Source organism: Plecotus auritus, assembly GCF_963455305.1.
Source record: "Plecotus auritus genome assembly, chromosome: 1".
In the NCBI taxonomy this organism is placed as follows: Eukaryota; Metazoa; Chordata; class Mammalia; order Chiroptera; family Vespertilionidae; genus Plecotus; species Plecotus auritus.
In genome coordinates this window covers 245126084-245148206 of record NC_137770.1, presented here as the reverse complement: position 1 = coordinate 245148206, position 22123 = coordinate 245126084, and the positions used below count along the sequence as shown (strand labels likewise).

Here is a 22123-nt window from a genome sequence, read left to right as displayed (position 1 = left end):
GTTGATAGATATGTATTTGTTGTTCATAATTTTTATCTTTACCTTTTTCTTCTTCTTCCTCTTCTTAAAGAATACCTTTCAGCATTTCATATAATACTGGTTTGGTGGTGGTGAACTCCTTTAGCTTTTTCTCATCTGTGAAGCTCTTTATCTGACCTTCAATTCTGAATGATAGCTTTGCTGGGTAGAGTAATCTTGGTTGTAGGTTCTTGCTATTCATCACTTTGAATATTTCTTGCCACTCCTGTCTGGCTTCCATAGTTTCTGTTGAGAAATCAGAGGACAGTTGTATGGGTGCTCCCTTGTAGGTAACTATTTTTCTCTTGCTGCTTTTAATATTCTCTCTTTGTCTTTTGGTCTTGGCATTTTAATTATGATGTGTCTTGGTGTGGTCCTCTTTGGATTCCTTTTGTTTGGGGTTCTGTGCACTTCCTGGACTTGTAAGTCTATTTCTTTCACCAGGTGGGGGAAGTTTTCTGTCATTATTTATTCAAATAGGTTTTCAGTATCTTGCTCTCTCTCTTCTTCTGGCACCCCCATAATTCGGATGTTGGTACGCTTGAAGTTGTCCCAGAGGCTTCTTACACTATCTTCATATTTTTGGATTCTTTTTTCTTTTTGCTTTTCCAGTTGGGTGTTTTTTGCTTCTTTGTATTTCAAATCTTTGACTTGATTCTTGCGATCCTCTAGTCTGCTGTTGAATCTCTGTATATTATTTTTTATTTCAGTTTGTGTATGCTTAATTTCTAGTTGGTCCTTTTTCATAGCCTCAAGGGTCTCACTAAATTTATCAGCCTTTTCTAGAAAATTATTGAAAAACCTTATAACCATGGTTTTGAACTCTATATCCAGTCGTTTGCTTTCCTCCATTTCTTTCATTTGTGACCTGTTTCTTTGTCTCCGTATTTTGGCTGCTTCCCTGAGTTGATAGAGTGGCTTTGTGTGCTAGGTGTCCTATAGGGCCCAGTGGCTCAGCCTCCCCAGTTACCTGAGGTGGACACTCTTGGTGCACCCCTTTGTGGGCTATGTGCACAGTCTTGTTGTAGTTAAACCTTGATTGTTGTTGATATCACTGGGAGGAATTGACCTCCAGGCCAATTGCCTATGAGGATCAGCTGTGTCTATGATGGGAGAACTTCTGTACTGGAGACACCCTTATGTGGCAAGACTTGCTTCAGTGGGGCTTTGGTGCTCACTGAGTCTGCCCCCTGAGTGTGTCCCTTGTGGATCTGAGGAGTTGTAATCTGGATGGTCCCACTCTGACCCCTGGGTACACTGGCTCTTGGATCTCCAAGGAGGTGCTAATGTAGCCTCTGCCTGAGGCCACCCAGCAGGAGCTACAGAGAGATCTGCAGAATCCTCTTCTTTGTTTGGGGTTTGGAGGTGCCCAGATGAGGCCCAGCTGTGAAGCAATGCAAGCTGCTGTGGGGCCTTGGGCCTTCTTTTGGATGTTCTGGGTCTCTCTCACTCAGCTGCAGTTTGTTAGGCAAGTTTAGATTTCAAAGGACCAGGCCATTCATATGCAAAAGCCTCTGTGCACAGCTTGGAAGGGGTGGAGTCTCAGGGCGGAGCAAACAGCAATGGTTTCCCATCAGCCCTGCCCTAAGAGGCCCCCGGGTCTCAGTGTCCTGCGGTAATCGCTGCAAGCACCTCTGAGAGAAATCTGCCCTCGAGTTCCACCCGCTGCCAGACAGTCCAGTTTCTCCCCGTATGAGTCTGGGTCCCCAGAGTCTCACCCAGAACTGGAGTTCAGAGCAGTCGGGAGCTTGTGTCTCCCTGGGATGGAAAAAGCCAGCTGCGTACTCAGTTGCCAGCCCTCTCTGCGCGCCTCGGTACCTCTGTCTTCCGCAGCTCCTCTGAGTCTCAGTGTGCTTTTCTCTTTCCTTCTCGTTGTACAATTCCCACTCAGCCAGCCTTCCTGTGGTTCTGGATGATGTCCGTTTTGTCTTTTGTAGTTTTGAAGTTGTTGTGCGAGGCAGCAGTTCAGGTGTTTACCTATGCCGCCATCTTTGTTTCTCTCTCTTTTCTCCTTTTTAAAAACGTTCTTATTGGTTTCAGAGGGAGGAAGGGAGAGGGAGAGATAGGAACATCAATGTGACACATCAATCGGTTGCCTCCTGCACCCCTCAATGTGCAGTGAGTCTGCTCCCTGGGCATATGCCCGGACTGGGAATGGATCAGGGACCTCTTGGTTCATGGGTTGATGCTCAATCACGGAGCCACACTATCCGGGAAGAGTATTTTCTTTGGGCGGAGAGTTTTGTGTATTCCCCCCTGGTGTGCAGATTGCACCTTTGTATCTATAAAGTCATAACGAAGACGTTGATGATAATAGTAACCACGTAATCAATAATACAAGTTGTGATCAAGGCGGACCGAGCCTTGCATGGCTGAGTGTGGTTTTATCCCCTGGACCAAGTAAACGCATCGCTGAGCTGGAACCCCCAACCCCATCTCTCCGTTTCTCATGAAACTTGAGGTCTTCACTCCCGGAGGACACTGCCCACCCCACCCCACCCTGAGTAAGAGCAACGTCGGAGGGAGGACTGCCCAAGAAATCGTTTATTCTGAGCAAGGAACAACGCGGACTCGAACAGAGCCAGGCCCGGCGTCTCACGGCCGCTTCCAGCCCCTGCCCTCCCTCGGGAGGCACCGAGAGGCACCGAGGAACCCTAACTGCTGCCGGGGGTCACAGTGCAGGAGAGGCAGGCCAGCCACGCCCGGAGGGGACAGGACGGCGCGGCGGGAGCGGAGGATGGAAAGTGTGCAAGCCAAGTAGACTCGCATGGCAACAGCATCGCCCTGGCTCAGAGGAGGAACGCAATGGCCACTCAGAAGAAGGACGATATGGAAGCTCACCCCACAGGACCGTGTCTCTTCAGGAATCTAAGAGACACACCGGCAGCCCCAGGGACTGGCTTGTGATGTAAAAAGTGAAGAGGAGGAGTTGGGTGCAAAGACAAAAGCCATTGACCACGGACAGGAACACACGGGCCTTGAATAATCCACACACGGTACTTATTTCTACCGAAACCCAGCCAGACGAGAGCCGGGGACAGGAGGGTTTCGCCCAGTGAGGGCGCCGCTGACCCGCGTGGCCGCTGCTCAGGGAGTGGGGTGTGCCGGGTGCCTCCCACACAGGACCAGGGGTGGGATTATTACCCCCGTTTTAAAGCGAGGAGACGGGTGCTCCAGAGGTGACACGATTCGCCCACGGGCTTCCGTTAGCACAGGGCAGGCCCGGCTTCTGCACACGGACCTGCTCCGCGTCCAAGCGCATCCCTGGGGTGACAGCCTCTGCCGCATGCACGGCGAGCCGCTCCGGAGCAGGTCGGGAATTGCTGTGTTTTCTGCGTGCGCCCAGTGTCCCCGCGAGTGGACTGTCGACGGTGACCCTCGCGTCCTCACTTATCAACACGGGGTGCCCGGCCCACGGCAGCCGGGGACCCTCTTGAAGACAATCCTGATGAGACAACCTTACGCCCTCCCGGGAGACACCCTGCGGGGCTGGCCAGTCCGAGTTCTGCCGCGGGGACGCGCTTTTGGGGACCGAGGACACTCTACCAGAGTGACCGGGGTGGGGGCTGCTGACATGAAGAGTGGGTGAGGCAGTCCTCTGCGAGGAAAGGGAGCAGTGCCCCCACAGCCCAGGACCCTGGGACCGGGCTGGTCTGCAGGCCACGAGGACCCTTCCGGTTCTGCGTCCCGGTGGGGACGGCGCTTCCCCAGAAAGGGCAGACGTGCCCGTGTGGATGTTGCCCTTTTGCTGCATTTTTCGAAAGTGCCACCGCCGAAGGAGCCAGGACAGGTCGAATGGCAAAGCGGTGACGGTCTGATCGTATTGGGGTGGGAGTGCGCCATTCGATCTGGCCCGTGCGGACCGTTTTGTAAATGTCAGACGTTCGGCGTGTCTGGGACCCAGCTGGACTCTCCAGTGGCCTGTGACCAGAGGGGGCCGGAGAGCTGCCGACCCCTTCCCTTCGGCAGATGCAGGAAACGCAGGCCCAGGAGGGCGGGGCTCGTCCGAGGTCTCACAGGGATCTTTCTGGCAGCGGCCCCACCGGCTCCCGGCTCCCAGCCAGGGCTCTCTCTGCATCCGATGTTCTGAGTGAGGCAGGGGCCGGTGGCAGAGCGGGGCTGGAGGGCGGGCAGGGCGGAGATGGTGATGGCGTGGTCCTGCCGGGCGGGCGGCGGGGGCGGCTTAGCTGCTGCAGCCGTGGGAGCAGGCGGGCCCCGGCCCGTTATTGTTGTGCCCGTCCTGGAGCTTGCCCGGCGCCTGGCTCCCGGCGCGGCCCTCGGGCTCCCGCAGCTGGCTGCCCGGGCCCTGCTGCCTCAGCCTGCAAACAAGCAGAGCACAGGCTGGGTCAGTGCCAGGCACGGGAACGGCGAGGCGCCCAGCACACCCTGGGCGGGAGGGAGACCGAGGGGCCCTCAGCCCACACCTTCCTCTGGCCTGGGGAGCACGGGGCCCCGGGGGGCAGGTGGGCCTGCGGTCCGAGCCCGGTGCAGGTGCCCTCAGGTGGGTTTCTGCACACACAGAGCCTCAGTTTCTCCTTCTGTAAAATGGGCCACTCGTGGCTCCTCGGGACGTGTACAGGGGTCGTGGATGTGACGTGCCTGAGCTCAGGTCCGTGGAGGGGATGAGGCCCACCCATCGCTCACCCACACAGTCACGTCCAGTGCCCACCGATGGACCAGCCCCCGTGCGGGGAGCAGAGGAAACCCTGGCAGCAAAGCCTGACTCTGTCCTCAGGGAGCTGAGCGCCTGACGGGGGCGGGAGGGGAGGAGTGGTGGGACCCCCTAGGCAAGGCTGCAGAGGTGTCTAAGAATCTTCTTCCCCCTCTGTCCCCTCCCCGCCCCTCCCCTCACTCCCAAGAGATGCAGCACCTCGGGAGAGAGAATCAGGCCACAGCCAGGGAAAACTCCGAGGCCTAAGGAACCTATGAGAGTGAAACGGAAATACTTCTACTTCCAAACTAGGGCATCTCTGCTGGGCTTACGACGGTGACATCGCAGGAGTCCCCGGGGCTCTCCCAGGATCAGGGCGGATCCTTCTAAGATTTTCACTGAAGTGCCCCAAGCAGAGAGTTTCATTTAAAAATAGCGCCCGTACCCACGTGCGGCTATACTGAGAGCCAGCGCTGCTATCTCTAGACTCCCGTCCTTCCCCCATTTTAACACAAAATGTGACTGCAAAGGCTGCTTAGAAAGAGTGGAGCAGTGACGAGGGAGCCCCGGTGAGGGAGATGTGGATCCCGAAATCCTGTGTGGATCAGGGCCGGCTTCCTGGAGCAGCGTTTGAGCTGGGGTTTAAGGATTGGTATGGAATGTGGAGAGAGGGATGGAGGGAGGGAGGGAGGGAGGGAAGGGGGGAGGGAGGGAGGAGAAATGAGGGGACACCCATGAGGTAAGGCGCAGAAAGTAGAAAAAACACTACACGCGGGGGTCCTCAAACTATGGCCTGCGGGCCACATGCGGCCCGCCGAGGACATTGATCCGGCCCGCCGGGTGCCACTGCCTGTCCTGCTTAGCAGCCGACTCATCCCGGGCCCGCAGTGCGCATAGGCATTTGTTCATAGTTTTTTTTTTAAAACTATAATCCAGCCCTCCAACCGTCTGAGGGACAGTGAACTGGCCCCCTGTTTAAAAAGTTTGAGGACCCCTGCACTACAGCGTGGACCAGGTCTCTCTGGTCCCCCTTAGGCCAGACTATCTTAAGGAGGAGCAGCAGCTGTTTCAAGTCTACCCACTCCTTGGGGTCACAGGTAGAACACGGGGACCAGGAGTGCGGAGGCCCAGAGCAGTGCTCAGCGAGGTGGGGCTCATGCCCTTGCACCCCCTCCCCCCAGGCTCAGAGGGAGCGCGGAGGCTGCGTCCGGAAGGGCGAACCCTGTTCTGGGCGCCCACAGCCCACAGCGCTGGGATGCTCAGCGCCCCGGAGGCTCTGAAGACGGCGTTCTGGGTGGCAGACATGGGGCCCGGGGCCGGCTGAGGAGTTTGCATTCCCGGGGCATGCGGAGAGGTGGGCGGTGGTGGAGGTGAGGGACCCATCCCGGCAGGTTGTCTGGGTTCCGGCCCGTGGGCGGGTGAGCAAGGCAGGGCCCCATTCCCGCTGGGGCTGGGGCGGGTGAAGAAGGCAGCAGCCTGTCACTCATTCTGGGTGGCCACAGCTCTAGGGCAGGTGGGGGGTCAAGGTCAACCCAGACTCACAGGAGGCCCGGCCAGCCATCCTCACCCACTGGCGGAGTCTCCTGGCCCCTGCTCTGGCCAGCAGAACAGGCAGGACCTCTGGAACCACAGCGGGGGACGCTGGGGTCCAGCACAGCCCACGCCCATTAAGTAATAATGACCAGAGTCACCGGCTTTACCATGCCAGGCACTGTATCCGCAGCCTCCTTTAGTCTGATGCCAGCCACGGGCAAGGCGGAGAGCTCACTCCCACGGCTGGCATAGGCCCGGGCAGCGAGCACCCGGTCCAGGTCACTCTGGCAGCCGCAGCGCCAGGACGGGGCCCAGGCCCTGGCCCCTCCCTCACCACCTGCCACCCCGCCTGTGCGTGCCAGCGTCCCTGGGCCAGGTCCCACCCGCTTCCCCGTTTCACACAGAGAGGCTGAGGCCCAGGAAGGGAAGCCAGCGCCTCGCTCAGCCACCCGGACTGGGTTGGCGAGATGTCCCCTCCCAGGTCATGGCTGGCACCCGGGAGCCTGCGGTTCAGAGGGCTCTGCCCGGGGGCAGCCGGGGGTGAGGGGGGACTTACTTCTCTCTGTTGAAGATGATGAATTCCTTCCGCACGGTCTCCAGGCACTGCTGTAGGTGTCCGTTCTGTCAAAGGGACAGACAGGTGACAGTGAGTGACGGACAAAGGGCCACGACCAGCAGAGTCCAGTCGCCCGGGGCTGGGGACCAGCTAATTGCCGGGAGCGGGCCTGCTGGCACCGGGGCTGTGCCAGGGAGCCTGGCGGACCAAGATGTTTTTCTCAGTTTGAAGCCACTAAATCCGACCTGAAAGCCATGGTAGGGGGGATTGTGGGTAGAAAATCCTGGGCGTGGCTTCCTGATGGCTCCAATGTCCGTCAGGCCTAATAAAGCGTGAGGGGGAGGGGAGAAGCGCAAGGCATCCTGCAAGGTGCCCGTTCCCGCCAAGAACAGGTGCCGAGAGCCACCTGCCGCACACCTGGGCAGAGTGCACCATACTGTTAGGGTCTACAAAGATGTTTCAGTTTCTTTAAAATAACCAGAAAAGCCCCACGGGCGTGTGGCTCAGTGGCTGAGTGTTGACCTATGAACCAGGAAGTTACGGTTCGATTCCCGGGTTGTTGGCTTGATCTCCAGTAGGGGGCGTGCAGGAGGCGGCCTGCCAATGATTCTCATCATTGATGTTTCTGTCTCTCCCTTCCTCTCTGACATCAATAAAAATATATTTACAAAATAAGCAGAAAAAAATGAACTCCTAGCATGGAAAGCTGACGTCATACCATTGCAGTCATTGAACATAATGTTTAAAATGCTTTTCTGGAGGAAGGGCCGGTTGTGGGTTGAATTCTGCCCCTCCCTCCAAAACATACGCTGACGTCCTGACCCCCGCACCGGTGAAGGGAACCTTATGTGGAGATGGGGCTGTGCAGCTGTCACTCGTCAAGAAGAGGTCACACTGGAGTAGGGGGCCCTCAACTCAAGGACAGGTGTCCTTCCAAGAAGGCCACGTGAAGACACAGAGCCACGGGGAGCAACGTCACGTGACGTGTGGAGGCAGAGACAAAGGGGTGCGGCTATAGGCCAAGGCATGGCAGACCCCAGGCCGCCACCAGGGGCAGGAGAGGCCAGAAAGGACCTCCTTCCAGCGTCTGGGGGAGCCCGGCTCTGTCCACACATTGATTCTGAACGTCTGGCCTCCAGACTTGGGCGAGAATAATAACTTTCACTTTTGTTAAGCCACCAAGGTTGTGACACTCCGGCAGCCTAGAAAACGAATACAGCGGCTCATAAAGCCCGCGTGGCGTGCCCAGGGCCCCACCAACGTCACCCTGTGGACCGGGCTGTCTCCACAGCACGGAACCTTCCGCAGGGTGCTCAGGAGACAGCACATAGGGGGGCCCCTGTCGCTCAGCATTGAACTCCTGCCTGGAGACTCACGAGGTCCCTGCACCGGGGACGGTGCTACCGTAACGTGAATGATCGGAGCGCCAAGTGTAGCTCAGGCGGTTTCATGCGATGAAAGACCACTTGTGGGTGGAGGCATCTCACCTACAGCCAGTGAAGGCATTTGGACGGTGACGTGACCGGCCTCCATCTGTCTAAAGGGCAGCCTAGCGCCCAGCCGGCGTGGCTCTGTGATTGAGTGTCCAACCGTGAGCCAGGAGGTCACGCTTGGATTCCCGGTCAGGGCACATGCCTGGGTTGTGAGCTCTGTCCCCGGTAGGGGGCGTGCAGGAGGCAGCCGATCAGTGATTCTCTCTCATCCTAAGAGATAGGATGTTTCTGTATCTCTCGCTCTCTCTGTGAAATCGAGAAAAACGTATCTTAAAACAATAAATAAGAAATAAAAGGTAGCCTAGCTCCATCGCATCCCTGTGAGCACGGGACCCCCGCCCTCCCCGTGGCGCTCACCAGCGGACAGGACCCCCGCCCTCCCCGTGGCGCTCACCAGCGGACAGGACCCCCGCCCTCCCCGTGGCGCTCACCAGCGGACAGCCGTCCTTCGTGCCGTCTTTGGACCTGTTCTTCGCCAACCTCTTCTTCTTTTTGTGAAGCGGCTTCGACTCGAGAATCATTTCTTCCAGCTCAAACGTGGGGTCACAATTCAATCTCCCTTTCTGAACGGAAAACAGGGTTTGCCTTTGTTCCATCCATCATCGAACTTTACTTTCCCTCATCCATCCCCTCGATGGTTTGTTCAACAAGTAACGATGACCTACTCCTGGGGATGTATCTATCTGCTGTATATACTTTTTTCTGATGACGAAAAGCAACACATTCCCATCGCACGGGTCCTTTGATGATCCCCACGACCCGCCCCACAGCCCGGGCAGCCCCACCATCGCCGTCCACACGCTCCCCAGCCTCCTTCCCATGGATGGATGTCCTTCATGAGGCTGAGTTTAGTTTTCGGATCTGGCATTTCCACGTATTTTATCAAACGTTCTCGTGCCACCACTTCTTTTTCTGTAAATATCATTGTTCCTCCTTCAATGTAAAATGCCATTTCTCACCCAGTTCTCCCCAGTTTCCAGTCCTGCTTCCCTTTCCTCTGCTCCTGGAGGCCGGGCCTCGCCCACTATGGCTGGAGGAATGTGGGTCTCCCTGCCTTCCAGACCTTGGATCCGAAACCTCAGGTGGCCTTTTCTGTCCTGAGACCCATCCAGGGTGCCAGTCCCCTCGGGCAGTACGGCCTAATGGTTTTAACATCCACGGCTCTGGAGGTACCGTCTCTCCCAATGAGCAGGTCGGATTTCAGGCCCAAGTCATTCCTGGCCCGATTTATCTACCATTCATTCATTCATTCATTCACTCACTCCAGTGCAGGCTCTGGATCCAGACCGTCTGAGGTCAAGCCTGCTTCTGTCCATCTCTCACTGAGTGATGGGGGCAGTTTCCTAACCTGAGAACACGGACAGACGCACTGCCCCGTGGTGAGGCTTGTATGAGACGCTGGGTGTGCATGCCAGGCACACACTGCATCCTGCCGGCTGCTGTCTCTCACGCAGCTACTCTCACGTGGTAAGACGCACTGAGGCCTCCTGGTGCCTCCGAAGGCCACCCATCCTGGGGTCTCCCTCAGGCAGAGGCCGGCCCACCCACATGGTCCCCACTCTCTGGAGTCTCGGGAGAATGGCAGACACTGAAACGGGACCTTATTAACCACTAACGGAGACTCGGTGCCTCTCCAGTGGGGGCAGAGAGGGTGCTGACCCTCCCACGGGCCAGTCGCGGCGTGTAAGCTGAGCCTTGAAGGAGGGGTGGGACCCTGCGGCGGGGGGGGGGGTGGCGTGCCATCAGACAGGACCCCCACTCACATTGGGCACAAAGCTGGGGGCCAGCGCCTTCTCGAACACCGCGTCCCAGTTCATGTCGGCCAGGTAGGGTGTGCTCTGAATGTCGCCGAGGCTGGACAGGCGGCTCTCGGGGTCCTTGGTCAGGAGCTGGGGACACAGGGCAAAGTGCTTGCCTGAGCTGTGCGTCACCAAGGTGGGCGGGGTGCTGAGGGCGTGGTCACGCTCCCGCCAGGTCGCCCCATCTGGGACGCTGTCATTGGAAGTGTCACCAACACCCATCTCTTTACAATAGGGAGGGACTGAGGGGTCAGGCGGCTTCCGCAGGGCATCCAGCCAGGGGCCCTTGGGCGGGGACGAACCCTGCAGCCACCGGCTCCCCTGGGGGACCACGGCCCCGTGACACGCTGGCTTGGAGGGGAGCACAAGAGACTAGGTTGGAAAGTCTGTAAGGAGGAAATTCCGACCTAGGGGAGATGGCTGAAGGCATCCACCCGTTTATCAGGATTCCGACCTGGGGGAGTAGGTTTTAGGTAGGGCCCCTAATAGTTCCTTGACCTCTCCAAGCAAGTCTGTGTACACGTGGACCCCGGGGTGTTCACCGGAATCTTTACGCTTAATCTTTAGACGTGCTTGGTTAAAGGACACTGCAGACACATGCGTCCCCCCAAGAGTACCACCTTACTGATTGTATCTAAAAGATAAACTTTATCCCAAACGGCTGCTACAGTAAAAGCCTGCAGAGGCAGGCGAGTGAGGCTGTCTGGTTCCTATAGCCAGGCAGTCCCTTAGCCTCTCTCTCACAGAAACGTGCGTCGGAGTCATCATTCATGGGTCGCTCAGGGTCTGCTGGTCAGCCCGGGCACTGGCTCTCCCTGGTGGCACAGAGGCTGCCAATTAAGAATAGAAGAATCAGCTGTCTCGTCTCAGGACTTTCAGCTTGATAATGGGATGTGCCAAGGGTCACAGTTCCCCTTGGACAGTCCGAGGCGCCCTCTGTGGCCTGGTTCACGGACCTCACTTGCCGCCAAGGGGACCATCTCAGCTTCTTCTCAAATGGGTTCTGCTGATAAGGGTGGTAAGTGTGAAAGCCGCCACGGGCTGCCCCCGTGTCCACAGGGCTCTCTGCCTGGGGGTCCCCTGCCCCCTTGGCGCAGGGAGCACCTGCCTGCGAATAGGACAGGAGTCCTCGTCTGGAGGCCACTGGACCGGTGCAGCCCCGGGTAGCTGAGGCCCGAGTTGCTCCCGGAGAGGGATGGCCAGGCCTCCACGCCCAGCTCGTGGCTGGATGAGCCCCAGGGGGCCCGGTCAGGGCAGGGCCACACCCAGTGCCAGCAGGTGGAGTTGGGAGGGGAGCCCCCGACAGCCTGTCCCCCCACCCCCAGTTACTGCAGAAATATCCCGCTGTGCCCAGCGAGAGGGCCAGTCACCAGGTGAGGGACGCCTGGCAGGGTGTCATCTGTTGGTCACAGCAGCCTGTCTTTAGGGGGTGCCCCCAAATGAGGGGTGATGATGTAAACAGAGGCCCCATTTCCTTGCTGCACCTGGGCTCAGCGGTTGGGCAGCAGAGGTCTGACTCGCTGGCCGGGGGGGGGGCATGGCAGGTGGCAGGGCTTCTAGTGATTGGGGGACCAGTCGGGCTGAGGGCCACCAGCCCCTAGGAACCAGGTGGTGACTCCAAAGCAAGTCAATGGATAGCGATTCAGCGCGTCATCCACGGGGGAGGAGTGAGTGCTGGGCTCCGGGTCGGGGAGCTGGGGTAGAACCCGCCTCTGCCCCTTCGCAGCCCCGTGGCACTGCTGGCAGGTTTCGCTTTCCTGAGCCTCAGTTTTCTTATCTCTGCTATGGGGACAACACCACTCCTCAGGGTCAAATACACAGGCTTGTCGCCATGAAGGGAGAAGACCCAGCTCATGGCCCAGGACATACTATTCCCTCAACCAGCGCTGGCAGGTGGCCACCAGTACCGTCAACTAACGCATCTTGGAGGGTTCCCAGGGGCCACAGCTGAAGGCCAGCTCAAAGGGAGGACCACCAGCTTACTGTCCCCGAGTGCACAGAGCCACCCCGATAGCTCGGGGAGACACACACAGCCTGGCCCACCCCGGGCCCCAACTCTGAGAATCGGCCTTGCCAGCAAGCTCCTGGGAGGTGCCGACCGCTGGTCCCCGGAACACACTTTGAGAACCTCTGCTTCATTCTAACAGCAACAGTTCCTGCCAAAGGTCCGGAGATGCCCGGGGTCTTTAAGCCCAGTGATCCAAAGACACTCTGTAGCAAATATGGGAAGAGCCACGGCAGCGAGGGTCTCTATGTATTGGGAGCCCGTGCCGGTGCGAAAGGGCCCGGCGTCGCCATCACCACCGGGACTCTGAGCCAGGCTCGCCGGCCAGCAGCTTGTGATCCTGAATGCCAGATGCTGAGCCTACATGGGAGGCAGCTGAGAGCCCTGCTCTCCCTCTCCTGTCCCTCTGCTTCCGCCTTCCTCACGGTGCCGGGAAGCCCGAGTCCACACTGCGACCCCAATCCCGCTAGCGGGCGGCTGGCTCCCCTCACCTTCCTCAGCAGGGCGACCATCCCCTTGCACCACGTGGAGGAGTAGTGCACACGCTCCACCTGGAACATGTTCAGGATCTCCGTCACGGGCGTGGCCGAGTGGATCTCGTACGGCCTCTGCAGAGACAACGGGCAGAATCAGAGAGAGCGACAGGACACGGCACTGGCCGGGTTAAAACCGTAATACACCGGGCCGGCCTGGCTCGGTGACTGGGCCTCAACCCATGAACCAGGAGGTCTCGGTTCGATTCCCGGTCAGGGCACATGCCCAGGATTGCAGGCTCGATCCCCAGGAGGGGGCGTGCAGGAAGCAGCCAATCAATGATTCTCTCTCATCGTTAATGTTTCTCTCTCTCTCTCTCTCTCTCTCTCTCTCTCTCTCTCTCTCTCTCTCCATTTCCCTTCCTCTCTAAAATCAATAAACACACACACACACACACACACACATACACACACACATATGCATGTATATATATTCTTTTTTAAAAGAAAGAGTTTGTCTTTGAAGCAGCAAGAACCACTCCATCCTTGGGGCTTCTGGCCGTGCCATCATCTTTGACGGTTCTGAGCCGTGAGGAAGGACAGAGAAGGAACTTTCCACTGGCCAAGGGCCAACCACGCTTAGGCCAACTGCTCGCCACGGTCACTGGCGTGACTGTTTATGCGAGACAGTCAGCGTCTGGCAAACGCTTGTGTCCTCTGGTTCTTTTTTAAATTTTTAAATTTTATTGAATTTATTTCAGAGAGGAAGGGAGAGGGAGAGAGAGAGATAGAAACATGATGAATGAGAGAATCATTAATCAGCTGCCTCCTGCACGCCCCCTACTGGGGATGGAGCCCGCAACCCAGGCATGTGCCCTTGGCCGGAATCGAACTTGGGACCCTTCAGTCCACAGGCCGACGCTCTATCCACTGAGCCACACCGGCTAGGGCGTGTCCTCTGGTTCTGACAAATACGATGGACCCTCATAGTCCTCCTCCGAGTATGTGTGTCCGTGGAACCACAGACAACAGGGACCGACCAGGATGAGGCAGCCTGTGGGAGATCAACCTTTCCGTTCAGAGCGTGAGAAAATGAACAGACTCATCGTTTTTGTTGTTTTTTTTTTGCATTCTAAAAAGCACCATGTACAGTAATTCCCTCTTTGAGGAATTCAGGGGAAAGAACTGATCGAGAGTAGATCACAGCTGCTTGAGCTACAGGGTGATGAGTAATACATATGTGCCCTCTCAGAACTCTGACGGCTTACAGACTGCTCCGTTCATTCATTCATTCATTCATCACCTGTGGTCAATATGCCCGGGCCCTGCCCTCACGGAGCGCTGGCTACTGGGCTGACGGTGCCTGTATGCAAAGGGCGGGGCGCACCGCCAGCGGGAGAAATGGGACGCTGCCTGCTGTGCGGGAGGCGGAGGTGGGAAGGTGAGTGACACCGAACTGCACGCCGCAGCCCAGAGTGGTGAATGCCGTGATGACGGCTGCGCAGGCTGAAAGGATGGGACGGTCCCCACTGTGCGCGGGGGAAACCGTGTCCTGAGAGGTGAGGCGGCATCCTTTGCAGACAATCCTCGTGCAGAGAAAACACGCCTCAAAGTCTGTGTGTCATCTTTCTTTTTTTTTTATATATATATTTTATTGATTTTTTACAGAGAGGAAGGGAGAGGGATAGAGAGTTAGAAACATCGATGAGAGAGAAACATCCATCAGCTGCCTCCTGCACACCTCCTACTGGGGATGTGCCCGCAACCAAGGTACATGCCCTTGACCGGAATCAAACCTGGGACCTTTCAGTCCGCAGGCTGACGCTCTATCCACTGAGCCAAACCGGTTAGGGCTGTGTATCATCATTCTTTCTGCTCAAATAAAACAACGAGACACTAGTTGCCAGGTAGCTCCAGGAGCCATCTTTGGTTATTCCGTTTAAATGCGACCAAGTGAAAATACGTTTCAGATGCCCCATCTTTCTGGGACACTGAGCTGAAGTGTTCAGGGAAGATCGGGATGAACAGACCCACAGAGCCCGTGAAGGACGCGTGGCCTGTACCCTGCCAGCGCTTCAGACCGAGCGGGAAAATGGGGAGGGCATCGTGTTGGGGGTGGGAAGAGGCAGCGTTGGAAATCACAGGCCAAGGCACTCCCCACGTTGGAGCTGCCACTGATGAGCCGCTGACCTTCGCACAGCCTTCCGCTCTCCAAGTCCCTTGCCCACGAGCAGAAAGAGGGGCTGGGTCAGAAGCTCGCTAAGCTCAGGGGCCTCAGAGCCGGCACGCGCGCACACTATCGGGACTGGCACCCAGGCCTCTGACTCCTCACACTGTGCTCCTTCCTGCCACCGGGTGCTGGCCCAGCAAAATGGTGTGCCTAGTCTCCCCCCCCAAGCCTGGGACGCCCCAAGCCCCCACTTCCACGGCCCCGTGTGCCCGCCGTGCGGGCGCACATCTTACCCAGCCCCGCAGCAGCTCGTAGGCCGTGATGCCCAGGGACCACCAGTCGACAGGGTAGGAGTACCCGGGGCCTCCGTCCACGTAGACCTGGAACACCTCTGGGGCTGCCAAGACAGGATGAAGAGAATGTCGCCGTGGCTCAAGTACACTCCCCGCCCGAGAGCAGAAGAGCGTCTTTGCAGATGTGGCACCTTAAGGACCCCACGATCCAATTGCAGTGCGGAGGACCGGTTCCTTACTGACTCCCAGTGAATCAGGCCGTCGTGTAGACCCCTCCCACAGGGCTCCTGGCCTGGGTCATGTGACTTGCTCCGGCCACCTGAGCATCGGGAAATATGCGGCAAGCGGAGTCTCAATAAGCATGTGGGGACCGGGTTCTCCTCGAGGCCACTGTCATCCTGTGCGCAGGCTCACTCTGGTCCCCGTGATGACGGGAGACCACCCAGGGAGAGGCCCGTTCCTCTCAGCTCTCCTGGCGGAGCCCGCCCCCCGTCCAGCCACATGGCAGGATTGTGAGAAGTCATATGTCGTTACTGTGCTAAGCTACGGAGTTTTGACGTGGTCTGTTACTAACGAAAACGGGAACTCATATAGATAACAAGAATTAAGAACTAAGAAAGACATTAATAAAATTATACAAGACATAAAAGAACAACATACATTTGAATTGAAAAACTCAGCGATCAGGCAAGAGAACTCGAGGGAAAAAATCAGAAATAAAGGGAAACTATTTCAGTAATAAATACTTCACTAGAAAGCACACAAAGTGAATTCACTCAACAGATCATGCTTTAAAGGAAAGAGAAAGAAAAATGAGAAGAGTTTAAACAAATGAAGGAAGATATAAGAAAGATTTGAAAATGACAAATATTGAAGGGTGGCGAAGAAGACCCCACTTTCAGATAATCGGCATCCTTAGAGAAAACAGAATGCTTGCCAAAAATAACACTCCCGTCAAAAGTCATGAAGAAAAACCAGCGTGAAACCACACATTGTATACTTAAGCATACAGACCCAACTGACCAACACCAAGGCTCTATCTACACTAATAAAAGAGAAAGATGCAAATTGACCGTACCCCCACTACACCCACCAGCCAATCAGGAGTGAGTATGCAAATTAACCTGACAAAGATGACGGCGGCCCTGCCCCCCAGCCTCTCCGGGCCTGTGGGAGTCAGAGAAGTCGGGCGTCAGCGCCTGAGGCTGGCTGTGGCCAGGGAGAACAAGAAGCTGCCTGCCCCATGATCCCAGGCCGTAGCCAGCCACAGAAGCCACCCACCCCACGTCCTCCCGCCCCATGTCCTGGGGGAGATGGAGAAACTGGGTGCCAGCACCTGAGGCTGGCTGTGGCTCAGGAGACAAAGAATATGCCTGCCCTGTGATCCCAGGCTGCAGAAGCGACCACCCCACATCCGCCCACCCCACATCCTGGGAGAGATGGAGAAACCCGGCCCCAGTGCCTGAGGCTGGCTGCAGCCTGGGAGATGAAGAAGCCGCCTGCCCCGTGATCCCAGGCTGCAGCCAGCTGCAGAAGCCTCACGTCTACCTGCCCCACGTCCACCTGCCCCATGTCCTGGGGGAGATGGAGAAACCGGGTGCCAGCGCCTGAGGCTGGCTACAGCCTGGTAGATGGAGAAGCCGCCCACCCAGTAGTCCTGGGCACCAGTACCTGGGGCTGGCTGTGGCCTGGGAGATGGAGAAGCTGTCCACCCAGTAGTCCTGGGCACCAGTACCTGGGGCTGGCTGTGGCCCGGGAAATGGAGAAGCCGCCCACCCAGTAGTCCTGGGCACCAGTACCTGGGGCTGGCTGTGGCCCGGGAGATGGAGAAGCCGCCCACCCAGTAGTCCTGGGCACCAGTACCTGGGGCTGGCTGTGGCCCGGGAGATGGAGAAGCCGCCCACCCAGTAGTCCTGGGCACCAGTACCTGGGGCTGGCTGTGGCCTGGGAGATGGAGAAGCCGCCCACCCCGAGGTCCCGGGCACTAGCACTTGTGGCTGCGGCCCAGGCGAAGCCACCTGCCCACCATCCCCTGGGGCTGCAGCCGGCCCAGGTGCCTATGGCTGACCAGAGGGAGGAAGCCTGGATCTCGGGTGCCTGTGGACGGCTGGAGGAGGGAATCCTGGGTCCTGGGTGCAGGGCCGAGGCAGAGGTGGTTAGGGGCAATCAAGCCAGCAGGGGAGCAGTTAGGAGCCATCAGTTCTGGGTTGTGAGAGGGATGTCCGACTGCCGGTTATCCCCCGAGGGGTCCCAGATTGGAGACGGTGCAGGCCAGGCTGAGGGACACCCCTTCCCTCCCCCGCCCCTGTGCACGAATTTCATGCATCAGGCCACTAGTATTCTGATAAAACTACGGGGCTTGAATCAAAAAGAAAAGAAAGGTTGGTTGATTTTTCTAAGCCTGAGCCAAGCTTCCTGGCTGGGCAGGAGTTCCCTAGAACAGCGGTTGCCAACCTCTCGGACCTCACGGACCACCAGTGGTCCACGGGCCACCGGTTGGCAACCGCTGCTCCAAAGGTTTCCTTAAAGAAGGCACAGGAGGGGAAGGTGTTCCTGGCAGGGCCGACAGCCTGGGTGAAGCCCGAAGGTGTCAGAGAGCCGGGCACCTACTGGGCACGGCTGGAGGTGGGGGTGAAGCAGGAGAGGATACTGATGCCTCAGCCACCGGGGAGGTCACACCCCAAAGGGGTCCTGGAACACTCACCCATGTAGGGCTTGGTGCCGGCCATGGAAGAAGCCTTCTCCGCCCCCTTCACCATGGTCGCGATGTTGAAGTCCGTGATGTGGACGTGTCCTGGAGACAGAGAAGCAGAGGCCCCATTAGCAAGAGCTGCAGGCGGCTGTGCTACTCCCGGTGAGACTGAGAGCTGTGGTCTGCAAGGTGCCGGCTGGGAAGAAATGGTTAGAACGCCTGCTTACACTTGTATTTTATCTGATACTTTGATAATGTTCCCCTCCCCGCCAACCCCAGGATTATTCACAGTAGCCAAGACATGGACACAGCCTAAGTGCTTATTAACAGACAAATGGATAAAGAATGTGCTATGTATATACAGTGACGTATTACTCAGCCAGAAGAAAGAAGGAAATCCTGTCGTTTGCAACCACAGTGCTAAGTGAGGTAAGTTAGACACATAAAGACAAATACTGCAGGATATCACCTACATGTGGAGTCTAAACAAAAATCAAATTCATAGAAACAGTGAGTAGAAAGAGGTTGCCAGGGGCTGGGGTGGGGAAGTGGGGAGGGGCTGGTAAAGGGCAGCTCTAAGTTGAATAAGGTCTGAAGAGCTAATGGATAACATGGAGACGATCACTGATAACACTGAGTTGTATAATTGGAAGTTGCTAAGAGTACAACGTAAATGTTTATATATAGACTAGAGGCCCGGTGCATGAAAATTTATGCACTGGAGCTGGGGGAGGGAGGGCCCTCAGCTTGGTCTGCCCCCTCTCACAGTCTGGGAGCCCTCAGGGGCAGGAGGCAACCTGGCGATCAGGGGAAGGTGATGCACCATCACACCTCTGCTGCTGCCACTGCCGGCAGCGCAAGCCTTGGCTGGCCCTGGTTACCTGAGCCTCAGGCGGCCCTGGGCGGCTGGGGGGCTGAGGGGACTGGGGGACTCTGAAGGCAGGCGCTTGCCACCCCGGCGAGGCTGAGGGGACTGGGTGCCACCATCTTGTGGCTGTGGGCACCGCCATTTTTGAGGGCGGGGCAGTCAATTAGCATATTCCCTCCTTATTGGCTGTGGGTGCCCCCATCTTTGCGATGGCGTGAGGGTCCTTTAGCATATTCCCTATTAGATAGGATGTCTATTTTATGGGTAAGTTTTATAGTACACATTTTTTTAGTGGTTCATGCGTATTACCTATAAATAAAAAAATCTACTCATAATGAAGGCATGATAAAAATATTTATGGATTACAATTTTAGAGGCACCGACCCAGGGCATGAGAGCTCCTGGTGAATAGCAGAGGCAGGTCCACCCAGACTGCCCTTCTCAGGACAACTGTGTATGACCGTGTGGGGGCAGGGCAGCGCGAGGCGAGGGCTCCTGTGCCCAGAGGACGCTCCTGCTCTCCTGTCTGTGGTCAGTGGGGGCCTCAGGACGGTACCTGACAGATTTAGTGGGGGGGTTGGGGGGCTGTCCTGGGTGTCTGGCACCTGGCCGTGCCATGCTGGGATGACCAGGGCAGGTGGTGGCCTACAGTGTGAAGCAGTCAAGCGTAGAATACAGACAGTAAAGAGTGGGTCTCCACCTCACGGCCCAGCTGTGGAAAGTCAGAAACACAGCCACGCGGGAGGGTCTTCATGGCCTCGTGGGGTGGAGATGCCCCCCCTGCCCTCTGGAATGCCATGACCCCAGACGCTGTGTTGACCCCATCATGCTGCAGGATCCCACGTGGACATCCCTCCTCCAGGAGCCCTCCCCCTCCTCCTCCAGCCCCGCTGACCTGCTCTCGCACAGGCGCCCGCCGGTCCCCGCACTGACCCTGCAGGGCCAGAAGGACCTCCCTGCTCTTCCGTGGCTCCCTCAGCCCCGGCTCCACCTCAGGAACACGGGGTCTTTAGGGAACCCCACCACCCAGCACCCCCTGTGTGGGCGGGCCTGTGTGGGCAGGCCTGTGTGGGCGGGGCCTGGGTGGCGGCACCTTTCACAGCTCCTGCGTGATTGCCCCCGTGGCCGAGCACCGCCGCCCGAGACCCCTAGGTCCTAGACAACAGGGGCGCTGTGCCCCTCAGTGACCTGGCACAACGCCCCCCAAAATGCAGGCACACCAGCCTGGACACGGAGGAGGACAGCGCTGCAGGTCAGTGAGCCTTAAGGGCTGGCAGCGACACCCAGAGCAAAATGCGGGTGCCGCCCTCCTGTCTCTGGTGCCGTCTCTCTGCCCACCTTTAGGGCGTGAGCTCCCCACGTGGGCAAGGGCCAGGGCAAGTGCCCACCAGCAGGCGGTCCTTCCGTTCCACCGGCCGCTTTAGACCGGGCGCAGGTTGCACGTTCTTCCACACGGTGCCGCCCCTGTGGCCATGCAACTCTGCAGGGTCCTCCCTGGGTCCTAGGTGGGATCATGTGATGTGCTTGGCCCAGGTGGGGTCACGTGACGTGCTTGGCCTGCTGGGACAGCAGCAAGGAGACATGGCGGGGGAGGCCTGAGTGATTGGACTTGCCCTGCTCTGGCTTCCCGTAGCCATGCAAGGCCGGCCGGCCAGAGCGGGGCCAGGAGGAGAGGGCGGGGCCCCCAGCAACCACGGGGCCCAGGTGTTCCGGGGGCAGCCAGGCGGCCCCAGGCGGTGAGCACACATCACCAGGGCCTGTGACCTCCGTCTCAGGAGCAAGCCTGCAAGAGCTTAGCCATCCAGACCTGCGTGAGACCGTGGCCTTCCTGTCTGCGCACGGGGCTCAGGGGGTTGTTCCTTCCCCAGCCCCGTGGGACCAGCAGAAAGCGGGGGCAGTCCTTCCGCGCGCGGCTCACCTCCACTCCCTCCGGCTCTGCCCTCAGCCCCAAAGCACCCCAACTGCTCTCCCACCCCCTCCTACGATGCTACCTCTCCCTCCAGCTTGTTTGCTTTTGCTTCTGGCCAAGGGACCCCACATCCCGGAGCGCAGCAAAGCGCCCTTCTGGGGGGCAGAGCCCAGCCTGGAGGGGCAGAGAGCCAAGCCGACGCCGGGGGAGGGGCAGCTCCGGGAGAGGCGTGGGTTTTGCGTGAGCAGCAGGTTTTAAACATTAATAATGAACTATTAATGCGTCTATTTAATTATGTGTCTATTTCATCGTACACGCGGCCAAGCGGCGTGTTCTCCGGGGAAACGCTGAATGAGAGTGATGATCAAACTCTTTACGGAAACAGCCACGCAGGGTGATCTGTTTTGCAAGCTGTTCCGTGATGCCATTCACAGGCGGTTAGGGGACGGGGGTGCCGCACAGCGCAGTGCCCGCGGTTAATGAGGCTGTCTGCCTGCGGCGGTAGATCTTAGCCATTCTCGCCACACGTTTACAAGGAAGGCATGTGAGGTAACGAGGCGGTAATTAGCCTGGCTGCGGTAATCATTTCACAAGGCTCGCGTGTATTAAATCATCGTGCTGTGCACCTTAAAAATCACGGTGTCCATCCTTAATAGGTGCAACTTTTAAACCCCAGCCATAACTCCAAAAAACTGGGCGGGGGGAGGCAACAGTGACTAAGGAACAAATAAAGGCCGAGGCGCGGCTCGGTCATAAATCTCATAGATCGGGGACGAGGGCCCTCTCTGCTAGGGGCGGGGCTCGTGCTTTCCAGAACTGCCTGCTCCTACACTTCCTTCCGGCAGTGGGGAAAGGGAGGGTGAGGAAGCCGCTCACGCCCTAGTATAAAATAGTGCATGCACGCCGAAACCGGTGTGGCTCAGTGGATAGAGCGTCAGCCTGTGGACTGAAGGGTCCCGGGTTCGATTCCGGTCAAGGGCACGAACCTTGGTTGCGGGCACATCCCCAGTGGGAGGTGTGCAGGAGGCAGCCGATTGATGTCTCTCTCTCATCGATGTTTCTAGCTCTCTATCCCTCTCCCTTCCTCTCTGTAAAAAATCAATAAAATATATTAAAAAAAAAATAGTGCATGCAGCTCTCTGTCCCAGCGCCTGGCGGAGACACAGGAGCAGAGGAACGGCAGGTCCAGAGGCCCGTGGGGAGCGTGGGGAGTGTGGGACGCTGCACGGTGGACGCGCAGGACAGCCGGCTGTGCATGGCCGGGCTGGCCCTAGGCCCAGGGTCCTGACATGGCTGGCCACCACCTCCCTGGGGCCGACCCAGAATGACGGCCCCGGGCCCGCCGAAGCAGGTCAGGCTGCCCTTTGGTTCCTACCAAGTCTCCCTGGAGATTCCCACAGGACTACGGGGACAGCCCGGCTGTGAGACCCAGAATCTTCCGCCGCTTCAGGCCGACTCAGCCAGGCTCCGAAGGCACGCAAACGCTTGAGGAGGCTGGGTGAGGGGCGGCTTAGCGGGTGATTGATCACCGATGACTGGTTTTTGGCTCGCCAGCCGTACCCTAGCCCACGTGGCCCAGGACGATCCGGAAGCTGGGCACCGCCTTCCCTGTTTGGCAGGTGACACCGAGGCTGCGAGGTGAGTCGCTCCCCGCAGTCACGGG

The 22123-nt window shown here is 57.8% G+C and overlaps 1 protein-coding gene across 1 annotated transcript in view; it reads right to left on the bottom strand.

Moving 5' to 3' along the window:
• Window positions 1-2544: 2544 nt before the first annotated feature.
• STK32B (serine/threonine kinase 32B) overlaps window positions 2545-22123 on the bottom strand; it is a 156035-nt gene continuing 136456 nt past the window's right edge. Inside the window, exons 6-12 of the mRNA XM_080679305.1 lie at window positions 17696-17785; window positions 14992-15095; window positions 12547-12663; window positions 10015-10140; window positions 8683-8814; window positions 6759-6823; window positions 2545-4337 (exon numbers count right to left, since the gene is read on the bottom strand). Of these exons, the coding sequence (XP_080535431.1) occupies window positions 4202-4337; window positions 6759-6823; window positions 8683-8814; window positions 10015-10140; window positions 12547-12663; window positions 14992-15095; window positions 17696-17785 (770 nt within the window). The 3' untranslated portion in view covers window positions 2545-4201. The remainder of the gene's footprint in view (window positions 4338-6758; window positions 6824-8682; window positions 8815-10014; window positions 10141-12546; window positions 12664-14991; window positions 15096-17695; window positions 17786-22123) is intronic.